Genomic DNA, 20,403 nt, shown 5'->3' with positions numbered 1-20,403 from the left:
GCACACCCATTTTCAAGCAGTGACTCAAATATTTGACAGTATGTATTACAGCTTTAAGTGTCCAACACTAGACACATCTTTTGTATATACCTTTCTGTAGGAGTCTTCTATCGTAGGATCGTATTTTTCAACAAATATTCCTTGAACAAACTGTACAGTCTGCAACACAAAAGTTCTTTTAAGATTCTCTTGCATAGTGACATTTTGTAAACATTGTACACAAATCACTGTTCTAGGTATATACTCTGTTATCCATAACATTTTTATAACAAACAGTTGTCATAACTATAATTTTAAGAAACAACAGAAAGTTAGATGTGAATGCCTATTTAACTGTTAGATGAAGCAATGCTACACTTTCCTTTATCCACCGGCACATGGAGGGTAAGAGTTAAAGCATGCATCAATTTAAGGTTTGCCTAACTCTTAGAATCAGTATTAGTTTCTAGCTGACCAGGATACAATACAGCTGCACAGCTTTTACATTTGTATTTAGAACTACTTCATCTTCTACTACTTATCTGCCAGCACAGGAATTAGTCAAAAGACAACTGCCAGCTTTTACTAGTCTTAACTACACTCAGTCGGCTGTTCCTGTATACCCAGCACGAAGGACGTTTTTAGCACAAGTCAAATGGAATTTAAGACTCAATGGCCAAGTCAGAGCAGGCACATTCAAATCCAGAAATGCTGCAGTGAGATAAAGAATTCAGAGGTGAACGAAAACATTGTTTCACAATCTAACATGATTTGTCATTTAAGTTTTTCTTTATGAACTGCTGCGTAAGAGAATACTTCTGACTCAAGGGAGTAGGTAAGCTCTGGAGCTTACTTTATGGTAAGGTGCACAATTAAACAGAAAGATGCAAAGTTCTTAGGTGGGCTGAGAACGTCATATTTTGCGAACTTTTAAAATTCTAGTCTAGATCAGACTAAAACATTCTGTAATTGTTTAACTGTAAATAAAAGAGCTCATGCATTTTAATCATCTACCTGCCACAGCTATATACCTACTCTTACAGAAAGGATGCAGAAAACACATTAAGCTTCCCACCAACATGCAAATCTATATTTCTATCTGCATAAAAATATTAGTGCTAAAGACACTGCTATCAAACACTAAGCAAATGGCACCCTGAAGACCTTTCTAGAGACAGGACTTAATGGGGTAAGCTAGTTGATATCCTTTGAGAGATTCACAAAAGAGCTTGATTTCCCACAGACTGATAGCTGGTTTATCTGTTGAAGCCAGACACCCCCATAATGCTGTAGCTCTGCACCTCACTGCATGAGACTGATCAAGCACCATCCACCAAACCACACAAAACCAGCAGCATTTGAGACTGCACCAATGGATGCAGATGTAGCCAGTAAAGGATCTACCTACTAGCCATGATGCCTCACTGGACATTACTAACACCTATATTTATTTGTGCACGCTTACATAAAGAAATATACTTCAGTAAAGAGTGTATTTGAAAAAAAAAAATACAATAAGCCCCCCCCCGCCAAAAAAAATACTTGAACTGCTTCATACTTACCAGAGCAGACTTTCCAACACCTCCAGAACCAAGAACCACTAGCTTGTATTCACGCATGATGCAAGAGATAAATCACCCTCAATACCTAAAACACGTAAAAACACCAGTCTGATTAAAATTTGACCTATATGCAGGAAGTACAATAATGACACCACAATCCAGTTAACTAAGCATGGTTTGATAAAAATTCCTTAGTCAACTTCTTTAATACAGCAGATATTTTCTAACTATCAACTCTTAATGCAGCTACAATAAAATGCTGCAAATCATCAGGTAGAGTATTTGCTCTACCTCATAACTGGTTCTCCCATAAATATCAAATAATCCCTACTATACTAAAGCTAACAGTTACTATTCATAAGAAATAATTATCTAAGAGGAGATAGCATGAATTTTATCATTCTGAAACACTTAAGCACTAAACAAAGAAGCACAGACACTTTTAAAAGAAAATTAAGCAACAAACACTTCTTAAGAAGAACAGCAGGATCTCAGAAATAATTTTCAAAAAAAAATCCCTTCCCTAGTCCGAAAAGTGCTTAATGTTCCACTAGATCTATTATGACTTATTTAATGAGTAAGTGGAAACAACTAAAATAGTATTTTGAGACTATACCTCTTCTACAAGCTAGATTTGCTTCACTAGCTGATGTGGCTACCAACAGCAAACTATGGGATCTGCTTGTTCATCTTTGCTGGAAACTGACCCATCAAACCAAAACAAGGCCACAGATTTTGCGACATGACTTTGGGTCATACCGCTCAAAAACCCACACCACCTCTTGCAGTCTGGCTGACAACTGAGCTAGCAGGACTGTTACTGCTTTCCCGAGGAAGGTCTCAGTTCCTTTCCTGCAGGGACTCTAGCACTTATGAGATTGAGTTACCCGTTTTCTCCCCTCTCCACCCCCAAAGAAAGATGAAACCCTCCCCAACTAATGAATAATCTACAGGCCAGGGAAAAGGGAAAGTGCAAGGATCCAACTTAGGTGCCTGTAAAAGGTCAGCAGGGAGGAAAGTAAGGTAAGAAACACCCTTCTCATCAGCAGTAATTTGACAGCATCTCTGAAATACCATCAACCAGGTGTTGAGCATAAAATGCTAAGATGATTCATACAGAAAATAAACCACCATGGTAGAGTCCTGCCTTTACCATCACTGATTAAATCTACCAATTGTCAGAAGACAGAGAAATCAAGGGACCAGGTCCTACATCTTCTAGCAAATGCATAATCTTTCAGTTATCTAAACTGCTCCTCACAAAAGGAACACAAGAAGAGAGCCTTAAGGAAATAACTGACCTGATGTCCAGCAAAAGAGATGTCTCCTCACGCTTCCATTACCAATACATTTTGAGACTCTTTGGCGATTTTCACACCTAATAGGATATCTATCACTCCTGACTTAAACTCTTTCCCTTCCTACAGAATTTTTTGCAAACACAGATCATGAGAACCATTCACACCACAAGTTTCATCTATTTTGCACCACTGTAAATGCTGTTAGATCCACAAATCTGTAAAGTGTGCAGTCTTTCCATAAACAGGATTGTTTCCAACTGTCCTTAAAAGCACCTCTTAAATTCATGACAAGTTAAGCCTATTGTTAAGCCTACATTATTGTCATTTATTTGAAATAAACATTCAGTTATCCTTTTATTTTTATAAGGGTATCACTAGAATGATGAAAACATAGTAGGTGTAGTGAGAATCCCAGTACAGTAACCTGGGTGAACTGCAGCAATTTCATTGTCTTTAAAAGAAAAGTTTAAGCTGAATTTTTCAGTTCTCAGACTGAAGTTAGCAACTAAATATGAGGATATCAATAATGAAGGCTGACAGTAGTTTAAAAGTAACAGAACTTCAGCAGCAGGTACCACATATCTGTTTTAAGTTATTTCTGACTTTTCCTTACTCAATGACCTATAAGTCCAAACCCTGAAATAAACTAACTTGGTTTTAGTGAGAGACTGCCTATTTAATTTCTTGCTCTGAAACAGCACTTCAGGAATTTAATGCAAGCCGAAGCATCTTTCAGTATCCAGATTTGAATTTTCAACCCTAAATATCCAATCACTGTGTAACATTCTGGAGCTGATTTTCCTACTTTAAGTGGTGGCACACAAAGCATATATATATATATATATATATAGTATTACAGCTTGGTTAGGCAATCTTCTTAATGAACACCTAAGTAAAATGCTTTTTAAGATCTTTGGGGACAAAGCTATACTGCAGTAGAGGTTAAACATTTCTCTGACCTTCCCTCCAAACTCGGGCAATGGAGAATACAAGTACTAACTTCTTTCACCATGACAATTTTTTGTCATTTGTACAGTTACTCTTTAGCTCACCTAGAGCACACGGTAATGTTTAATATATGCACACCCCCATATAGCATAGAGGTAGCCTGGCATCCCTGCACTGATGTTATCATCTGGCCATTACACCTTGGAACCGAACGCAAACTAATGTATCCTCTAAAACAGTTTAAGAAAGCTAACCTGGACATCCCTAACACGGCAGGCAGCAGAAGCACCTGCTTCCTGCTTATTGTCTGCTGCCACTTACATCTACCAACCCACTGCCTTTGAGCAACAGTACTGATGTCACTTCACCTTTCTCTTACTGTTCTCTAACAGAAAAGAAAACCTCACATCCTAGCTAAAAGAGCTTTCTTAAGAAAATGTTCCTGCTTGCAGGTCTTTGCCTCCTCATCCAAGAAACCACTGGATCATGTAGAACACTGCAGTCTGCCACACTATTTGACATTGTTAAAGCCTAGCACACGCTTTTTCATTGACCAGTATCCTGATGGCTGCAAGCATGCCCCAGACTCAGCTTCGGCTCTGATCCTTCCTAAACTTGTCTTTCCAGTGATTCCCAGCTAATCTGATCTGGCTCTGCTCTTGATCAAACCTATTTTTCCAAATCAGATCTTGTAAAAACTGCTGGCATCCCAAATCTCAATCATGCTCATACTTTATTTTTCAGTTGATACAATGCTTGACACTGGAAAGAATAATGTATCCAGATTCACCTAGTGCAAACAGGATTTCCTTTTGACTCATTAATAACAAATGAGTGAGGGAAAAAGCAGAAGACAAAGTCTAAAAGAAGAGGTTTAAGCCATAAAACACTGTGTCTGGCTGGCATTTGTAGAATAAGTTAGCGTCAAGTCCAACAACAGTATCTGTCTGTAGTCCCCACATCACTCTGGGGATACAAAATGAGTATACTTGAACAGGCACAACAGAAATAAAGATACTAAGATATGGGAACAACAGATAAGCAAGGCATCCCCAGATTTATTGGACACTTGAAACATATCTACCTAACCACCTAACAATTAGATATAATTAAGTTTAAACTTATTCTAGGAAATATAACAAGTAACTTGTTTGAATCCCCCTCTTCATTTAATGGAGTTATTTTAAGGGAGAAATTTTGCTTTAAAGGCTGTCTACCAATACTTCTTCATGGCATACTTAAAGTATTTGATAAACTAGAAGAGCACATGCACACACTTGATATGCACATGGACATTTTTCCCAATAAAGATTCTCTCTGAAGGATGAGCAGCACATCTTTGAATAAGCCTTATTAGAACAGAAGAAAGAAAGATTAACCAGGACAAGTCACTGAAAATGCAGCATTTCAAAAGTTTCACATCTGACAAGGACTGTGAACACGGAACTTGCTTTCTGCTTCTGTCCTTCTCAGATAAACCAGGAAAAAGTGCCTCCTGGACATTTTCTTCAATAGTTTCTTGAAGCATGCAAACCATGCAAACCAAAATGCAAAGATGATGCTAAGGAAGTTGAGGAATAAATAACCTTACTATAGAGGTGAATGGAAAAAACCTGCACACTTACTGCTTGTAAAGCTTTTTAGTAAAGCAACCATGCAATGAAGAATTCAAGGAAATCATATACCATTGATAATTGGGCTTGATGTCTTAATTGTGAAAGCGAGGTAGGTTTTTTATTTTTTATTTAGTTTTCTTTAAACTCCTTCAGTTTCAAATTTTGGGTTCTGATTGAACTTTGTTATCTAAGGGATGGGAATGCTAATAATCCTATTCTTACAAGTGATATTAAGCCATATGAAGCTGTAAGTGGAGCTCAGCCCCAGGCCAAAGACATGAACTAAGTACAGTCACTTACTTGAAGATACCCCCAAGACTTGCTTATATGAACTAGTTGTTCAGGTGTGGAATTAAATAAACTGGCCCTCCCAGAAGACTTATCATTTTCAGAAGGAATCATGATTATTTGGCACTTCATAGACACCACGATTCTTGTTCAGACCCTGACATTTTGGTTGCACTGTAGTCACAAAAATTTTCCTAATACTTTTTCCTCAGAGCATTTAGCTCTGTGGAAAAGAGACTTTGTTAGAACCACCTTGAGAACAGCACTCCTAAATCAATCCCAAATATTTGCATGAGAAAAAAAAAGAGTCAAACACTAGATTGACAGATGAAACAAGTTAACTGACTGGTTTACCTGCTTACAATTAGAAGTGGTGGGGAAAAAGGCCAAGGGAAAAAAATCCAATCTTTTTCTCAGAAAGGGGATACTAGCCCTGTGACGAAACAACAATGGTCAGACATTTGGAAAAATAGCACTAGTTCAGTCACGGGACCAGCCAAGCACAGAGGATTATGTCTTCTCAGAGATGTTTCCCATTTCTGATACTGGAGTAGTCTCAGATGGCCAAACCATCCCAGATTCCACTGTATTTAATCTCCTGGTTTCGAACCTTCTCTTCAGGTAAACAACTAATTAAGAGATGATGTGTGCTGTTCTTAGTATTCCCCAAACACTGACATGTGAGATGTCCTAAATTCTTATCTCTCAACTCTGAGGAGGGTTCTTCCCCCCGCCCCCCCCCCCCCCCCCGGAATAATTTCAGTGCACAAACATAACTTTGACGACACAGCCCAAAGTGGAAGGCTGTTCATTTTTACCAACTTTTAGAGGCTTTAGAAATTCAAGCAATTCAGATAACCCTTACTCAAGGGTAAATATAACACTTATAAAAGAGATATTAAAATACTCCATAGCTGACTTTGACACAATTATAAAAATTCATAAAAAACATAATTCAGAAATCAATTCTGAAAAACTGATCAGTGTCTAAAAGACTTTCATACTCAAGATTCCTATAAGTACAGCTATCAACTGTTCAGTAAACAAAGCTAGAGGCAATTTTTATTTCTAGTTTTTACCTACGTTTGATAGTTTCTGGTCTTGACAATGTATTTTGTCAGTTGAACAGCTAGTTCTTCTGGGCACTAATACGGTAATTTTTCTTGGACAAAAATAACTCTTCAATTATGTTCAAATATTTTAACTGATGTCATACAACCTTCAGAGGATTTTCAAAAAGCTGTCTGGGTGGTTAAGCTTATTCAGTGACAGGAAATCATACTGACCACCTGAGGAACAGCTAGAGACCTGCAAACAAGCTGCTGCAGCACAAACATGACACCAAGGCTTAACCTGCTCCTTGAACAGCCCACAGGGACACTTACACAGAGAAAGCTTAACCAAGTTTTCCTCCTTCCACTGAAGGGCGCTACCTTGATTAATACTGCACACAGGGACCATTTCTGCAAAAGCAGCTAGCAGCATTTGACCTTGTGAGAGTAGTTCCACTGTCTATAATTAGTATAGCTGAATAAAATTCAACCTTTTTTTCCTTAAGTCAAAGTTAACTCCCAGCTAGATCTTAAATTTGAACATAAATTTAATGGATGTTATAAGGGTAAAAACTACCTGCTTAAAGTCACTGATATCTCAAGATGAAAGCTTCCTGATGTGAGAGACTAGCAATCATGTGCAACTTGCAGTAGATTCATACAAAATATAAAAAGCATTTTCAAAGCAAGTGATGTAATGAACATTCTTATGATACTAAGAATATGCTATGCTTCAACAACATTTACTGAGTTAAAGTTTCAACTTGGTGCAAAAATTCTAATGTGTCAATTCAAATGTGGAATACTTTACAAAGCCGATGCTATATATTCTGTTTAAGTTTCAAATGCAATTTGTAACATTTATCGTGGATATTCTTATTTTTTGTGGCTGTTCGCCACGATCTAGCAGTTTCTCCCTATTCCTGTCAAATAGCCACCATCCTCCAGGAAAGCTGTTTGTGAGTGTCCTACCAGTCAGACCCAATAGTTTAAATTATGACCTCGGAATTCCTGAAGAAACTGAATTGCATGTAATTTTTATGCTTGCAAAGAAAATCCAGCCAGGCAATAAACAGAAACAACACACAGATTTTTAAAAATACTACAAGTATACTAAATTCAGAGAATGCATAATTACTATGTTACAATATCTCGCTATGTATAAGCTAAGTATTCAACCATAAAGCAAGTTCTGAGAACTGAGCCAGCAATTTGTTGCTGTGAATTTGGCTCTACTGTCATTACAGAGAAGGATCATTATTTGGCTCTACAATTTTTCCAAGTTAATGGATTGCCACATTATAGTACATACACCATACTTTACCTGATATGCATGCTTCTTATTAAAAGCAGATGTAAATGTTTGTTTTTCCCCATAATTGTTACACTAAATTTTATCTTTCAAGCTTCAAAACAAGGTAAAACCCAGCAGGACTACAAGCAAGGCACTGAAGTTTTCCAAGTTAAGATATTTCTTTTTTAAGTGAAGTTTGAGAGTTACTTTAAGCTTGCCAGCTGGCTTAAGAGACTCTTCTTTGGAAAAAGGCATCTTAATTTCTCTTTCAGAAGCAAGACCTCGTCTCAAATTCCATCTGGTATCTGCTTAATATCTGGCAATCCTAGCTCTACTTTGATTGTGACACTGGCTGCTGAACTAGTAAAGCCTGGTATCGAGTTTCCTTCTATAGATGTAAACCAATGCTGGGTTTAACTGCAATTCCAGGATCACCTTTTGTCTCTCCTCTTTATTTTTCTCCATAACATACATATCATATACACCCCTGGCAACACCAGAGCTTGCATGCCAATGTATCATTACTTGTACTATCTTCACTGTAAGAAGTTTGGGTTTTGTTCAGGTTTGTTTAGATTAGTAACACATCATCAAGGCACAGATATAAAGATTTCCATCTTTGTATGATATTTTGTTACTGGCCATTTAAATCCAGCTAGTGCAGGCTCTTTATGTACAAAGTATCCTTCTGCAGTACAATTTATAGTAATTATATTACTAATCAGATTGGTAGCCAGAGAGAAGTCTTACAAATTCCCATATGTAATTTTAATTAAGATTAGAAGTTTTATCTGTTGAAAAGACACTGATTCTATGCAAATTGAGACTACTCACTACTAGCATTCATTAACAGGAATAAAATTATCTCTTTCATGATAACTGAACCATACCAGCAAAGTCCCAAGTAATTGTAACTCATGTCTGTTTTGACTCTCAATACTTCCTAATACTTCCCTAATAGAAACATGGTATTTGAACATGAGCAACAAACCTCACTGAAAGTCACCCAAATTACACCTAATTTCACCAATGGTTCTTTTGTTACCGCTTCAGACATCTTCCTGAAGGTAACCTGAAAAAGACATACACTGACATCCAGCAACAACCACTGTTTTCTGCCACATGGTTTTGCTAGTTGTGCAGTGACAGAGGTGCAACTTTAACTGCTTCTTTTCACAATTAATTTAATTAGCTGAATCCATTGATAACCATGAGTTTCTAAAAGGTCTGACATGCTTAACTGAGGAAGGTAAAACTTGGGCAAAAAAAAATCCTGTTTTCTTCCTGGCAGCAAGGCAGTACCACTTTGAACCTAGGGATGGTTGCTCTGCAGATAATGTCCAACCCACAAGCAAACCTTAACCAGAAGATGACAACTGCAGACACTGACCTTCACACCTCTGCCCATACAGAGATGCACAGATAACTTGGTTGTTCCTTAGGCCACTGTTAAGCTGCTACAAGCTTCAGAAGAGGGTATTTAAGAAAAACCCCAAACACAAAAAACCTCAACCAATTAAAACTAAACCCCACAGAAAAAATCCCACCCACTAAAACAATTCCACATCTCCATGTCCCCCTGCAAAAAAAAAAAAAAACAACCCAACGCAACAAACTCAACACATAAAACAAGCCAACAGTCCACATAAAAACAAGTTTTAGCTAGTATTTGCATGCAAAGCTATGAACTGCCATAGCTGTACACCTGCTCTGTGAGTGGCTGATGCACCTTAGCCCCCCTAGAACTCTCATTTAATGGGCCACAAATTTTCAAGAGGTGAAAGAGCTGTGAGTTAGGAGCATAACCCCAAAGGTAAGCAAATCACACTTGCAAGCCTGAGCTCATGTCCTCTCCCATGAGGACACCTACACAAAAAACCTGAATAATTTTAACCAAATGAATTTGAATCACACTCATCCCCACACTACTTTCAATTACATGTACTAGATCTTTAGTACAGAGTTACCAAATTAATGAGGATTAAACTTGTTTAATCAAGTCTCCACAAGATCTACTCTAGTTCATGTTTAGATAGTAATTCTTGGTTCCTCTGCATCTTCAAAGCTTGCCATTTTCTAGAGAAACCTGTCATACCTCAAGACTCACTTTGCTAGAAGTCAAATTTTATTTGGTTTGCATGGCAATGTTTTGTTAGCCAGGTGGCTTCTGTGAGAAGCTGCCAGAAGTTTCCCCATGTCCAGTGCCAGATGGGCTTCAGGAAAGACCCACATCAGGCCAAAGCTGAATCCATTAGCAACAGTAGCACCTCTGGAACAACATATTTAGGAAGGGGGTTGGAGGGGTCAACAGCTGGGGGAACAACAGCAGCAGAGAAAGGAGTAAGAATATGCAAGAGCAACAACTCTGCAGATGCCAAAGTGAAGTGAAGAAGGAGGGGGAGGATATTGCAGGTGCCCATGCAGAGATTCCCCTGCAGCCCATGGTGAGACAGGCTGTCCCACTGCAGCCCATGGAAGTGCACAGTGCAGCAGAGATCCACTGGCAGCCCATGGAGGACCCCAGGCCAGAGTAGATAAATGCCTGAAGGAGATTGTAACACTGGGAATGATGTGCTGGAGCAGTTTGTTCTGAAGAACTGCATACCCAGAAGGGACTGCCACAGGAGAAGTTTGTGAAGGACTATCTCCCATGGGAGAGACCCCACACAGGAGAAGTTTGTGAAGGACTATCTCCCATGGGAGAGACCCCACAATGGAGCAGGGGAAGAGTGTGTGGAGTCCTGCTGAGGAACGAACAGCAGAGACAACATGTACATGCTACTGTCCCCATTCCCTACCCCACTGTGCCTCTAAGGGAGAGGTGGAAGAAAATTTAGGAGCTAAGTTCAGCCTGGGAAGAAGGTATTATTAAGATTTGGGTTTATTTCTCATTATCCTACTCTGATATGATTTGCAATAAATTAAACTGATTTCCCCAAGCTGAGTCTATATTATCCCCATGACAACTGGCAAGAGGTCTTCCCTGTCCTTATCTTGACCCACAAGCCTTGTGCTGTATTTTTTCTATCTGCAGTGAGTTGACCCTGGCTGGATGCCAGGCACCCACCAAAGACTCTTTATCACTACCCTCCACCCTGGACAAGGGAGAGAAAATATAAAAGGTTCATGAGCTGAGGTAAGGACCAGAAGAGATCACTCACCAAATCAAATCAAAGGCAAAAAAAAAGCTGGAATTAAAGATAATAAATGAATTTATTACTAACAAAATCAGAGCAGGATAATGAGAAGTAAAGTAAGACCTTTAAACACCTTCCCCACACCCCTCCCTCCTTCCTAAGCTCCACCTCCTTCCCCAGTAGCACAGGGAGAAAGGAATGGGGGTTATGATCAGTTCATCACAGGTTCTTTCTCCCTGTGCTTAGGGAGAGAAGTCTTTCCCCAGCTCCAACATGGGGACCCCTCCCACAGGAGACAGTTTACCATGAATTTTTCCAATGTGAGTCCATCTCACAAACAACAGTTCTCCATGAATGGCTGCAATATGAGTCCATTCCAGGGGAAACAGAACCCCTCAAACTGCTGCAGCAGCATGGATCACTCTTCCATGGGGTGTAGTCCTTCAGGGACAGGCTGCTTCAGCATTGGTCCCCCACAGGATCACAAGTTCTACCAGGGCACTTCTCCAGTGTGGGGCTCTTCTCTCCATCAGTCTGCAAGTCCCTGCCAGGAGCCTGCCCCAGCACAGGCCTCCCATGGGTTCAGTCTCCTCTCAGGAAGCCACCTGCTCTGGTGTGGGTGTCCTCCACAGGCTGCAGGTGGAAGTCCTCATCCTGCATCCTCATGGTCCTTCATGGGCTGCAGGGGCACAGCTGCAACCCCATAGGCTGCACCACAGGCTGCAGAGGAATCCCAGCTTTGGTGCCTGGAGCACCTCCTGCCCTTCTCTCTCTACTGACCTTGATGTTTCCAGAGTTGTTCCTCTCACATGTTCTCACCCTGCTCTTCTCTGGCTGCAATTACAAATGTGCAGTAACTTTTTTCTTTCTTCTTCCTAAATCTGTTATTACAGAGACATTACCACCATTTCTAATTGGTCAAGCTTTGGCTAGTGGCACGTTCATCTTTGGAGCTACCAGGGACTGGCTCTGCCAGGCACAGAAGCTTCTAGCAGCTTCCCACAGAAGATAAGATCTACATGCTACCAAACCTTGGCCATGCAAACCCAATACACTACCCCATATAGTTGAAGAGGGGAGTGGATAGAGCAGCTTTGGTGGGCACCTGATGTCCACCCAGGGTCAACCCACAACAAATCAAACACTTTGATAAGGTAACAGAAGATGTCCAAAGGTTACTGAAACGTAAAATTGACTCTAGGGTTTTAGATGGGCAGACCTTTCTAAACAAAATCTGTACGTCTGTCTTCTAAGAGTCATCTATTATTTAGGCTATGACAATCACAATCACCACAGCACTTGAATGAGCATCACCACTACATCCTTAATCTTTCACTGAAGAGTTTTACTTTCAGCAAAGTACACGCTGAAAAACAGCATCTCAAAACAATCCGTATTTTGGGCAGAGCCCAAGCAGATGAATGACTTTTCAGTCTACCCTGACTGTCCCAGCAAAGCAAGTTTATCCTTCAGGAAACCAGTCTTTAATTCCCACGTTGCTTAAGGTGCCTGTAGTTTACCTAAAGCTTACTCTGTGTAGGTTCTTGTGATCTATGACTCCAACCTTCTGTAGGCAAGCTTGTGAATGATTCCTTATTTTCACTTCCACTTTAACTTCTCACTTCCAGCAGATTCAGCATTCAGCTCAGAAAAGAAGCTTCAGGTTTCCTCTGTGAAACTTACATCTTATTTAAAAAGTAGTCTCACAATAAGATGAAGTAACAAAAGAATTGCATTACCTGTAAATACAAATATTTTCAAATTGACATATTTGTCTTTGATAAACGTTTTTGCAAACTGGATCTTAAGATCTTGCCTCTGGCTAGAAGCAGAACTAGTAGCAAGACTACACATTGTTCAAAATATTGGTTACTGCAGTTTAATTACGTTCAAACTAACATGCACTTAATGGTGCTTCTTCACCTGTTTCCTGGCTAACCAGAGCCCAGATTTCTAGCAGAAAAGGAGGACTTCAGGACTTTTTTGTTCTTCAAGCATAAAACCAGACAACCTACTAGATCTTTCTGTTCCAGGCTCCACATGGAATCTTCTTACTCTCTCACTCCAATTTGTACTTACATTGATATACCACTCTTCTTCTGAGATTACTCTTAAGAGTTTGATGAAAAGCAACACACAGATCAAAAGGATGCCAAACACAAGCACACACAGCAGCCTAAAGCACTTAATTGTAAAACCCCATTTTCAACTCCTTCGTCTTAGCAGAATTTCAGCTACCACACTTAAGTTTTCTCTGCAAGATCTCTGGCTGAGACTCAGTTTAGCTTTGGGCAATTCCTGAAATAATAGGTTTTGAGAGATCAGGACAAAAACCAGAGGATCATTAAAAATATAAGCAAATGTAAAAATATAAGGTCAAATATAAAGAAAGGTGAAAAGGTAACAATAAAATAAGGACATACAGTAAGTACAGGTATACACAGCTATAATTCAGAAATGCTTGCTTCCCTCTCTAGTATTCAGATTTAAAAGCAAGTTGTGCACCAAAAGAAAGAACATTTGAAGACCAAGCATCCAGATTAAAAAACTAGTTACAAGTGCTTATTATAGTATTACAGCTTCTCTCTATTCGTCTCCAAATCTACTCAAGACCCACAGAGAGTAAGTGCCAGGGTGTCTCTTCTTTGGTGAAATCCCATCTAATCTGCTACTAAGTCAAAAAAGATGTATCAGGAAAATTGCAGAGTGATATTCTCCAGCATGACAGCTATTCTTGCCTCTTCTTGATCCTCGATGCCACAGGACTACTACAGTCTCTTTGATTCCACCAAGTGACAATTTGATGACAATTTGGCATCAGTTCCTAGAAGCATGGCACATTCTGAAATAACTTATCTTGGTAGAGGGTTAGATTTTTGAACATAACAGCTCATAAAAAGCACAAGTCCAAGGCATCTTGAACTGTATACTTGTTGATATAAAACTACCATGGAAATTCCTCTATGGATTTGTATTATATTTTTAAGAATTCTGAAGGGGAGTTCACATTTGCCACAAACTCATTTTTGACGCTCCTCATCATAAATCCATGAAAACAACATTGCATATTCTGTATGCTTCTACCAATATAAACAACAGACAGTAAATAACAAAAGGACCATACCCTGAATGGGGATAAAATCACCAGACTCACAGAATGTCTACTGCCCATCAAATCTCCATTTTAAACAAGTCAGAAGAGTCACAAAAAGACAGTATGATATATCCTTATTCATACTAACTATATAAATATAACTCCAGAAGTGCAAGAGTCAAGATTTTGCAAGCTGTATTAATTTATACACTCTCCCAACCAAAAGAAAATCATTCAGCAATATTTTATGCAAAATGCAACCATATAAGCCAAGTAGGCTATGTTTATGGGTCAGCTCGTACATCAAGCTTTCAGAATGTTACCTTGTAGGTAGCTTCACAGTGAAAGATCACAGGAGGGTTACTGCCCGCATCTTACAAACTCTAACAATCCCCCGTAACTGCTTCACATGTACAAGATTAATAAAAGAGGTTCCTGTATGTGTCCACACCTGGACACAGCTACGCACACAGAATGGCTTGAGTAGAAAGGGACCTAAAGATTATGTAGTTCTGCCAGCCACAGACAGGGATACCACCCCCTAGATAAGGTAGCTCAGGGCCCCATCCAGCCTGACCTTGAACATTTCCACAACTCAGTATCAACAGTAAATGTCACCTGTATTGCAGAGAGTAAGATTTTTAGGTAACTTCCACTTCAATGGAGATTAATTCCACCCCATGTTCCAGTTTACCCTTCTGAAACAGCTTGCAACTTTCCACTAGTCTTCTAACAAACCACTTCTACGGGAGGTATTACACCAGATGTTAGAGAAATTTGATTAACTGCAAACAAGGACTGTACAGTTTCACAACCTAACTATCACTGTAATATGAGTTCTGATGCAGTTTAACTACTGTTCAGCACACTAGCTTAATCTCAAATAAAAAATACTGACCATACATGAAACCTCTAAAAAAAATCAAAGTAGCTGGTCTGACTTTGCAATTACCAAAAACACTTTCACTTCTGTAGTGCTGAAGTGCCACTCCTAGTATCAGGTTCTCCTATCTCCTGTACCTCCCCTCTGGAACTCCACATAGATAACTCACAAGTGTCTGCAGCTCATCCTTGACAGAGACGTGGTGGTACTGATATTTTTGCTTCCTCCTGATATACGAAGCATGCTTTTAAGAAACTTTTCTTCACTGCAGACATAAAAAAAAAGTGAAGGCACAATTGGTTAGCTTTCAGAAACAGAGACTGTGAGTGGGAAAATAGGACAAGACTTCAAAAGCTAAGACAACTAATGCAGAAAAACAAAAAGAAAGTTGCAGGGCAGGGACTATCTGTGTTGACAAATTATTTCAGATTAAATGAAGACAATGTCACAAAACGTTATAGAGTAAGCCATACTAATGGAAATGCTAAAGTACGTATTTTCTTTTAATCCAGATTACCTACTGAAATTCGGTAATAATAACATTATCATTAAAGCTAGTAAGAGTCCCTTCAATGTCAACAAATCTTGAGGAAAAGAACATATTCCCCTGAGTTTCTATGAAAAAAAAAATTAATGACAGAGCCTTGATTTGTCTCCAGTTATGATAATAAACTGTTCTCCTGTTCCAGGTCTTCAATACTGCTCAAAAATTTAATGACGTAAGGTTTCTCACAGCTCTACAAATAGGGATACATTGGAAATTATTTCATGAATGAGTAACAGTGGTACACAATATACTTTCTGCAGAAGACCTGGTCAAGTCATTCAGATTTAGGCCAGCTTCCTGTTTTGCAACAGCTGCAGGAATGACATCAAGTGATCTAAGAAAGTACAGATTTCCTGAAGAGAATTTCAAGCTGGGGAGAAACATGAGCTGTTGCTTGTCTGCCAAAGGATGCAAACACCAATCCACTGGAAGGGCTAGGCTGTCCTACTTCTGCACTATAGTCTAGCCTTCCTCCCTTGGTCAGGAATGAACTAACCACGTGGACTTACTCGGCTGTCTCTTTTTGTAGTTGTGTAGCCGGGATTTACATCAAGTCCTCAGACTATTAATTATAGAGTGCTGTGCTTCCTCTTCTTCCTGGTTCACCTCTAAAAAAATTCTGTAATACTATAACATACATTTCTCTAGCATCTTATAGTGACTTTCACTCTACTACTTCAGTAGTAAAAATCACTGTTAAAACACTGTTCTTGAAAAAGAAGCATCGTGACTAGCTAGAGGGCCCCCAAATAATTAATTTTATATTTCAAAATTTGCCTAATAGGCAGATTTCCAACTTGGTGTTTACAGCCTTCCTCCCTTTCCTTGCTGCTAGAAGAGAGAGGAACATGCAGTATGTCAGGAGCTCACAATAGCATGCATGAGCAGGCACACACAAAAACAAAAAACTTTTTTCACTTTTAGTTGTCTAGTGTTTCTTTACACATTCTAAAGCTGGAGAAATGAGAGTTTCCAGTAGCCATAACCTACTGCTGCTTTTGAAGGTAGCCTCATTCAACTGCTTCATGAAGAAACAGTCTGTACCAGCAGACAGGGTCTTTGACTTTTTTGAAATAGCATTTGTTTACTACAAGCAAACTGCCATAACTTCATTAAAATATTACTTCGACTATGCCTGTTTCACCCAGTTGCCTCATGGATGACAGGCCTTAAGGAAAAAGGCACACATTAGATGCTCTAAGGTACTAAAGATCTACTACACTCAACTGTTTAACAACTATGAAAACTCAGCTTGAAAACAGGCCTATTAATCGCATTCAAGTACAAAAGCACTTCTTTTTTCCCCCCGCTTTATGCAAGAAAAATAGAAAGAGATCATCTTAACCACATCTGAGCAGGAAAACAAAGTTTGCCTTGAAATATGAAGGTGTAGTTACTGCAGATACTCCTTTCATCTCTAGGCTGTCTAAAATATCCCTCTACCTGACCTAGATGCAACAGAACACAGCAGAAGCCTGCCCCAACTCAGCAGGGATTCAGCACACTGACACCACACAGTGCACTTCCGTCTGCTTTTGGATTAGTTCTGAGGTGAAGGAGTGGCAGCATCCACAACCACAAGCTAAACACGGACTTCTGTCGTACCGCTCGTGCTGAGTGATCTGTTTTACTAAGGGAGCAATTTTGATTAAAACTCCCAACTGGAGCCTAACCCGACAAACACTCTCAAATGTCAGCAAGGTATCTGAAAGTCATCTAAGCATTACTTAGAAAGGCCAATTCATAAAGGATCCGCCTACCCTCTCAGCATACATCCAAGGACAAGGGTGCCTGTTTTTATCGGTAAGATATTCTTATCCTTAAGAGCACCTCTCTGTACCTAACCCTGAGCAGCTAGCAGAGCTCTGTGGATGACAGGATTGGCACGGTAGCAGTAAGCATCAAGTACTCAAGTACTCCTGTGACTCTTGCACTTCCCACATCCCAGATGATAGGTGGACAACTGTTTATTTTAGTTCCTTGTCACATTTACTAACTGTGAGATCACAAGCTACAGTGTAGCCTTCAGCACACTTCCTTCCTCAGCCATAGAAGCAATTTCTTTCTCCTTTTGTAGGCCCTCACCTAGATTCCCATCTGTTTGCCTCTGCTCCAGAAAGGCTCTCAATTAAAAAGACAGTCAGTTTTACTCTGCAAAAACTGGCACAGCACAAAAAGAACTGTCATGGCTCACTTCAGATTTATTTTTGATGAACTGTCCTACAGGAGAGCTTTGGAACAAAATAGCACAATCCCATTTAGAAAACTTATCTGGTGCAAATATATAGTAATAGAAGCACAGGTACAGACAGCAAAAAGTCTGTTGAGTTTCCCCCCCACCCCCCATATAAAAGTTCTGGTTGTACTTTTTTTTTTGGTCTTTCAACTCTGTTTTGCAGATTATTTCACCCCTAGGCAGACAGGTGCTCCAGGTACGATCATCTTTGCTGCAAAAAAGATACATGGCACTTATACTGCACAGTGTAATTCCAAACTCAGTTACTTGGGTACAGATAACACGGTTTTATACTACAGCTCTAAGTTAAACCTGAAGTAGCTCATAACACTACAAAAAGCATCCCTGAAATATACAGGTACCAAAGGGATAAAACATCACATCTAATTAGTTAGTTTATTTTTGCAAAGTCTTTAATGTGAATAGTATAAGTATCCCCCATTAGTCACAAAGTCTATAGGACAGATTTCGAGCAAGAGTAAAAAAAGATGCAATGAATAATAGAAATTAAAATACTAAACTCTACCAAGTTTGGCTGTTTTTTTCCCCTCCCAAAAGCTTATGATTTTAATATAGAGGCAAGTCATCCAAAAAGTAGTAACTTAAATAATGTTCCAAGTTTTTCACAGAGATAATAGACTCTTTCCAAAGGGAAATACACTTGTTTTTGAATGGTTATTCTTAAAGGCAATGTGATTGCTTCACTGCCTTTTTATAATTCATTGAAAGGAAGAGTGTTTGTCTCCTTTTCTTATAAGAGTAATTTCAACATATACTTCATTGTGAAAAAGTACTGAAAAGTCTTTATCATACACTGTCTGCACATCTCATCCCGGGGTAAGATGTAGCTGTTCTATGCGGAAAATTACAATTACACTAATCAAAACGTCTAAATGCAAAAAAAACATACACAACCTGTATGATTTTCAACCTGGGCATCTCTGACATACCCTCTCTCTTTGAACTGTACTTCCTTACTATGTATCCCAAACCAGTACAGAGAAAGACTTTCCTTTTTTTGTTTCGTTTACCCTGAGCAGCATAATCCATGCCTTCAAGATGGAAACAGGAGTAAAAGCATGGTATTCGTTTTTTGCAAAAACCTTGGGTTTCTCATTGTCTTTTGTAATCTAGGGCCAATGGCAGAACAGTCAGATTTGGTTTTATTCTCTCCTCTGCAAACTTTGTTTTCCTTCCACCACCTCTTCACCAACGCAAAGGCAAGAGGACCTAAGGCTCATTAGAAGGGTTTGGCGCAGGAAGTGTCAGTCAAATTCTTCCATTTGCTTTGACACGGGTGATGGTGGGGTGTTTAGACGAGGCGAACATCCCTGTCATTTCCTTTTCATTTTGTGATAAGCAGGAAGGGAACTTGCAGGCCCCCGCGCTGTCTGCCAGTCCCACTCCATAGCCACCCCAGGCACAAGCCCCGGCGGGCTGTCCCGGCCGGCCGCGCCCGGCCTGACCCCCCCGCTTCGCCCGCACACACCGGCCGGAAAGAGCGAGCGGCTTCTCTCCCGCGGCCGGACTAGGTGGGGCTCGGCTCGGACTTCCCGCTGACAACGCCGGCGGCCGCCGGGCACCGTCCCCTTCCCCGCCCGCGGCGGGGCCGAGCCGGGCGTCACCCGCCCCTCCCCGCGGCCGTCCGGGCCCCACGTCGCGGCCCCGACCCGCGGGGTTACAACTTTCCGCTTCCGCTCCAACTTCTGCTCCGGGGACCGGCGGGCGGGGGCATGCGGCGAACGGCAGGGCCGGGCCCTGGGCCCGGCCGCGACGGCTGCCCCTCAGCGCCCCGCTCCCTCCACCCCCTCGGGGTCCCACCACGCCTGAGGCCGGACGAGGCGGCGGCTCCCGGTTCCACTTCCGCCATGTTCCAGGCTGGTGCCCCTTCCCTCAGAGCGCGCCGCTCCCCGCCGTCGCCGTCGCCGCCGCCCCCCCCCCGCTCTCGCCACCGCCCCCACCCCACCCCGCCCCGCCACCTGTACCAGAGACGCCGCGCCGCTCCCCGCCACAGCGGCGCGGCCCGGCCCGCGCTGCCCGCCGCAACCCACCGGACAGCGCCTCCGCTCCCCGCCGACCGCGCGCCGCCGCCTCGCCGGCCGATCCCGCCGCGCTGCGCTGCGCTCCGCTCGGCCGCCCTCCGCTCCGCTCGCCGCCTGTGCCGGGGCGCGGCTCGGGGCCGTCGCCGTGACGCCGCACGCCCAGCCTCGCTCTGGCGCGGCGGGGGCGGAGGGAGGGGCGGGCGCGGGGAGGGCTGACCCCGCGCCCCGCCCCCTGCGCGCGCACGCGCGCGGCCGCCCCGCCCCGGGCCCGCGGCGGCGGCGGGAGCGGGCTGGGATCCGCCTGGGGAGCACCGGCCCTCCTCCGAGCTCTGGTGCGCTCCGGGTGGGAGCCTGAGCTTGGTCACAGCTCAAAGGGGCGCCGAAAGCACATCATGGTTGCTTAAAGTTAATTATGAACTTAAAG

The 20,403-nt window shown here is 41.4% G+C and overlaps 1 protein-coding gene across 2 annotated transcripts in view; it reads right to left on the bottom strand.

Moving 5' to 3' along the window:
- Positions 1 to 20,147, bottom strand: part of RAP1B (RAP1B, member of RAS oncogene family) — a 30,596-nt gene extending 10,449 nt beyond the window's left edge. Inside the window, exons 1-3 of one of the 2 annotated variants that reach the window (XM_068190172.1) lie at positions 19,989 to 20,147; positions 1,542 to 1,626; positions 91 to 159 (exon numbers count right to left, since the gene is read on the bottom strand). In XM_068190172.1, coding sequence (XP_068046273.1) covers positions 91 to 159; positions 1,542 to 1,598 — 126 coding nt within the window. In that variant the 5' untranslated portion in view covers positions 1,599 to 1,626; positions 19,989 to 20,147. Of the gene's footprint in view, positions 1 to 90; positions 160 to 1,541; positions 1,627 to 12,708; positions 12,872 to 19,988 lie in introns of those variants that run through there. The other variant, XM_068190173.1, reaches the window with a different exon arrangement.
- Positions 20,148 to 20,403: the final 256 nt, after the last annotated feature.

Source organism: Anomalospiza imberbis, chromosome 5, assembly GCF_031753505.1.
Source record: "Anomalospiza imberbis isolate Cuckoo-Finch-1a 21T00152 chromosome 5, ASM3175350v1, whole genome shotgun sequence".
Taxonomy (NCBI): Eukaryota; Metazoa; Chordata; class Aves; order Passeriformes; family Viduidae; genus Anomalospiza; species Anomalospiza imberbis.
The sequence above is the reverse complement of the archived record's forward strand: the minus strand, read 5'-3'. Positions and strand labels throughout refer to the sequence as shown.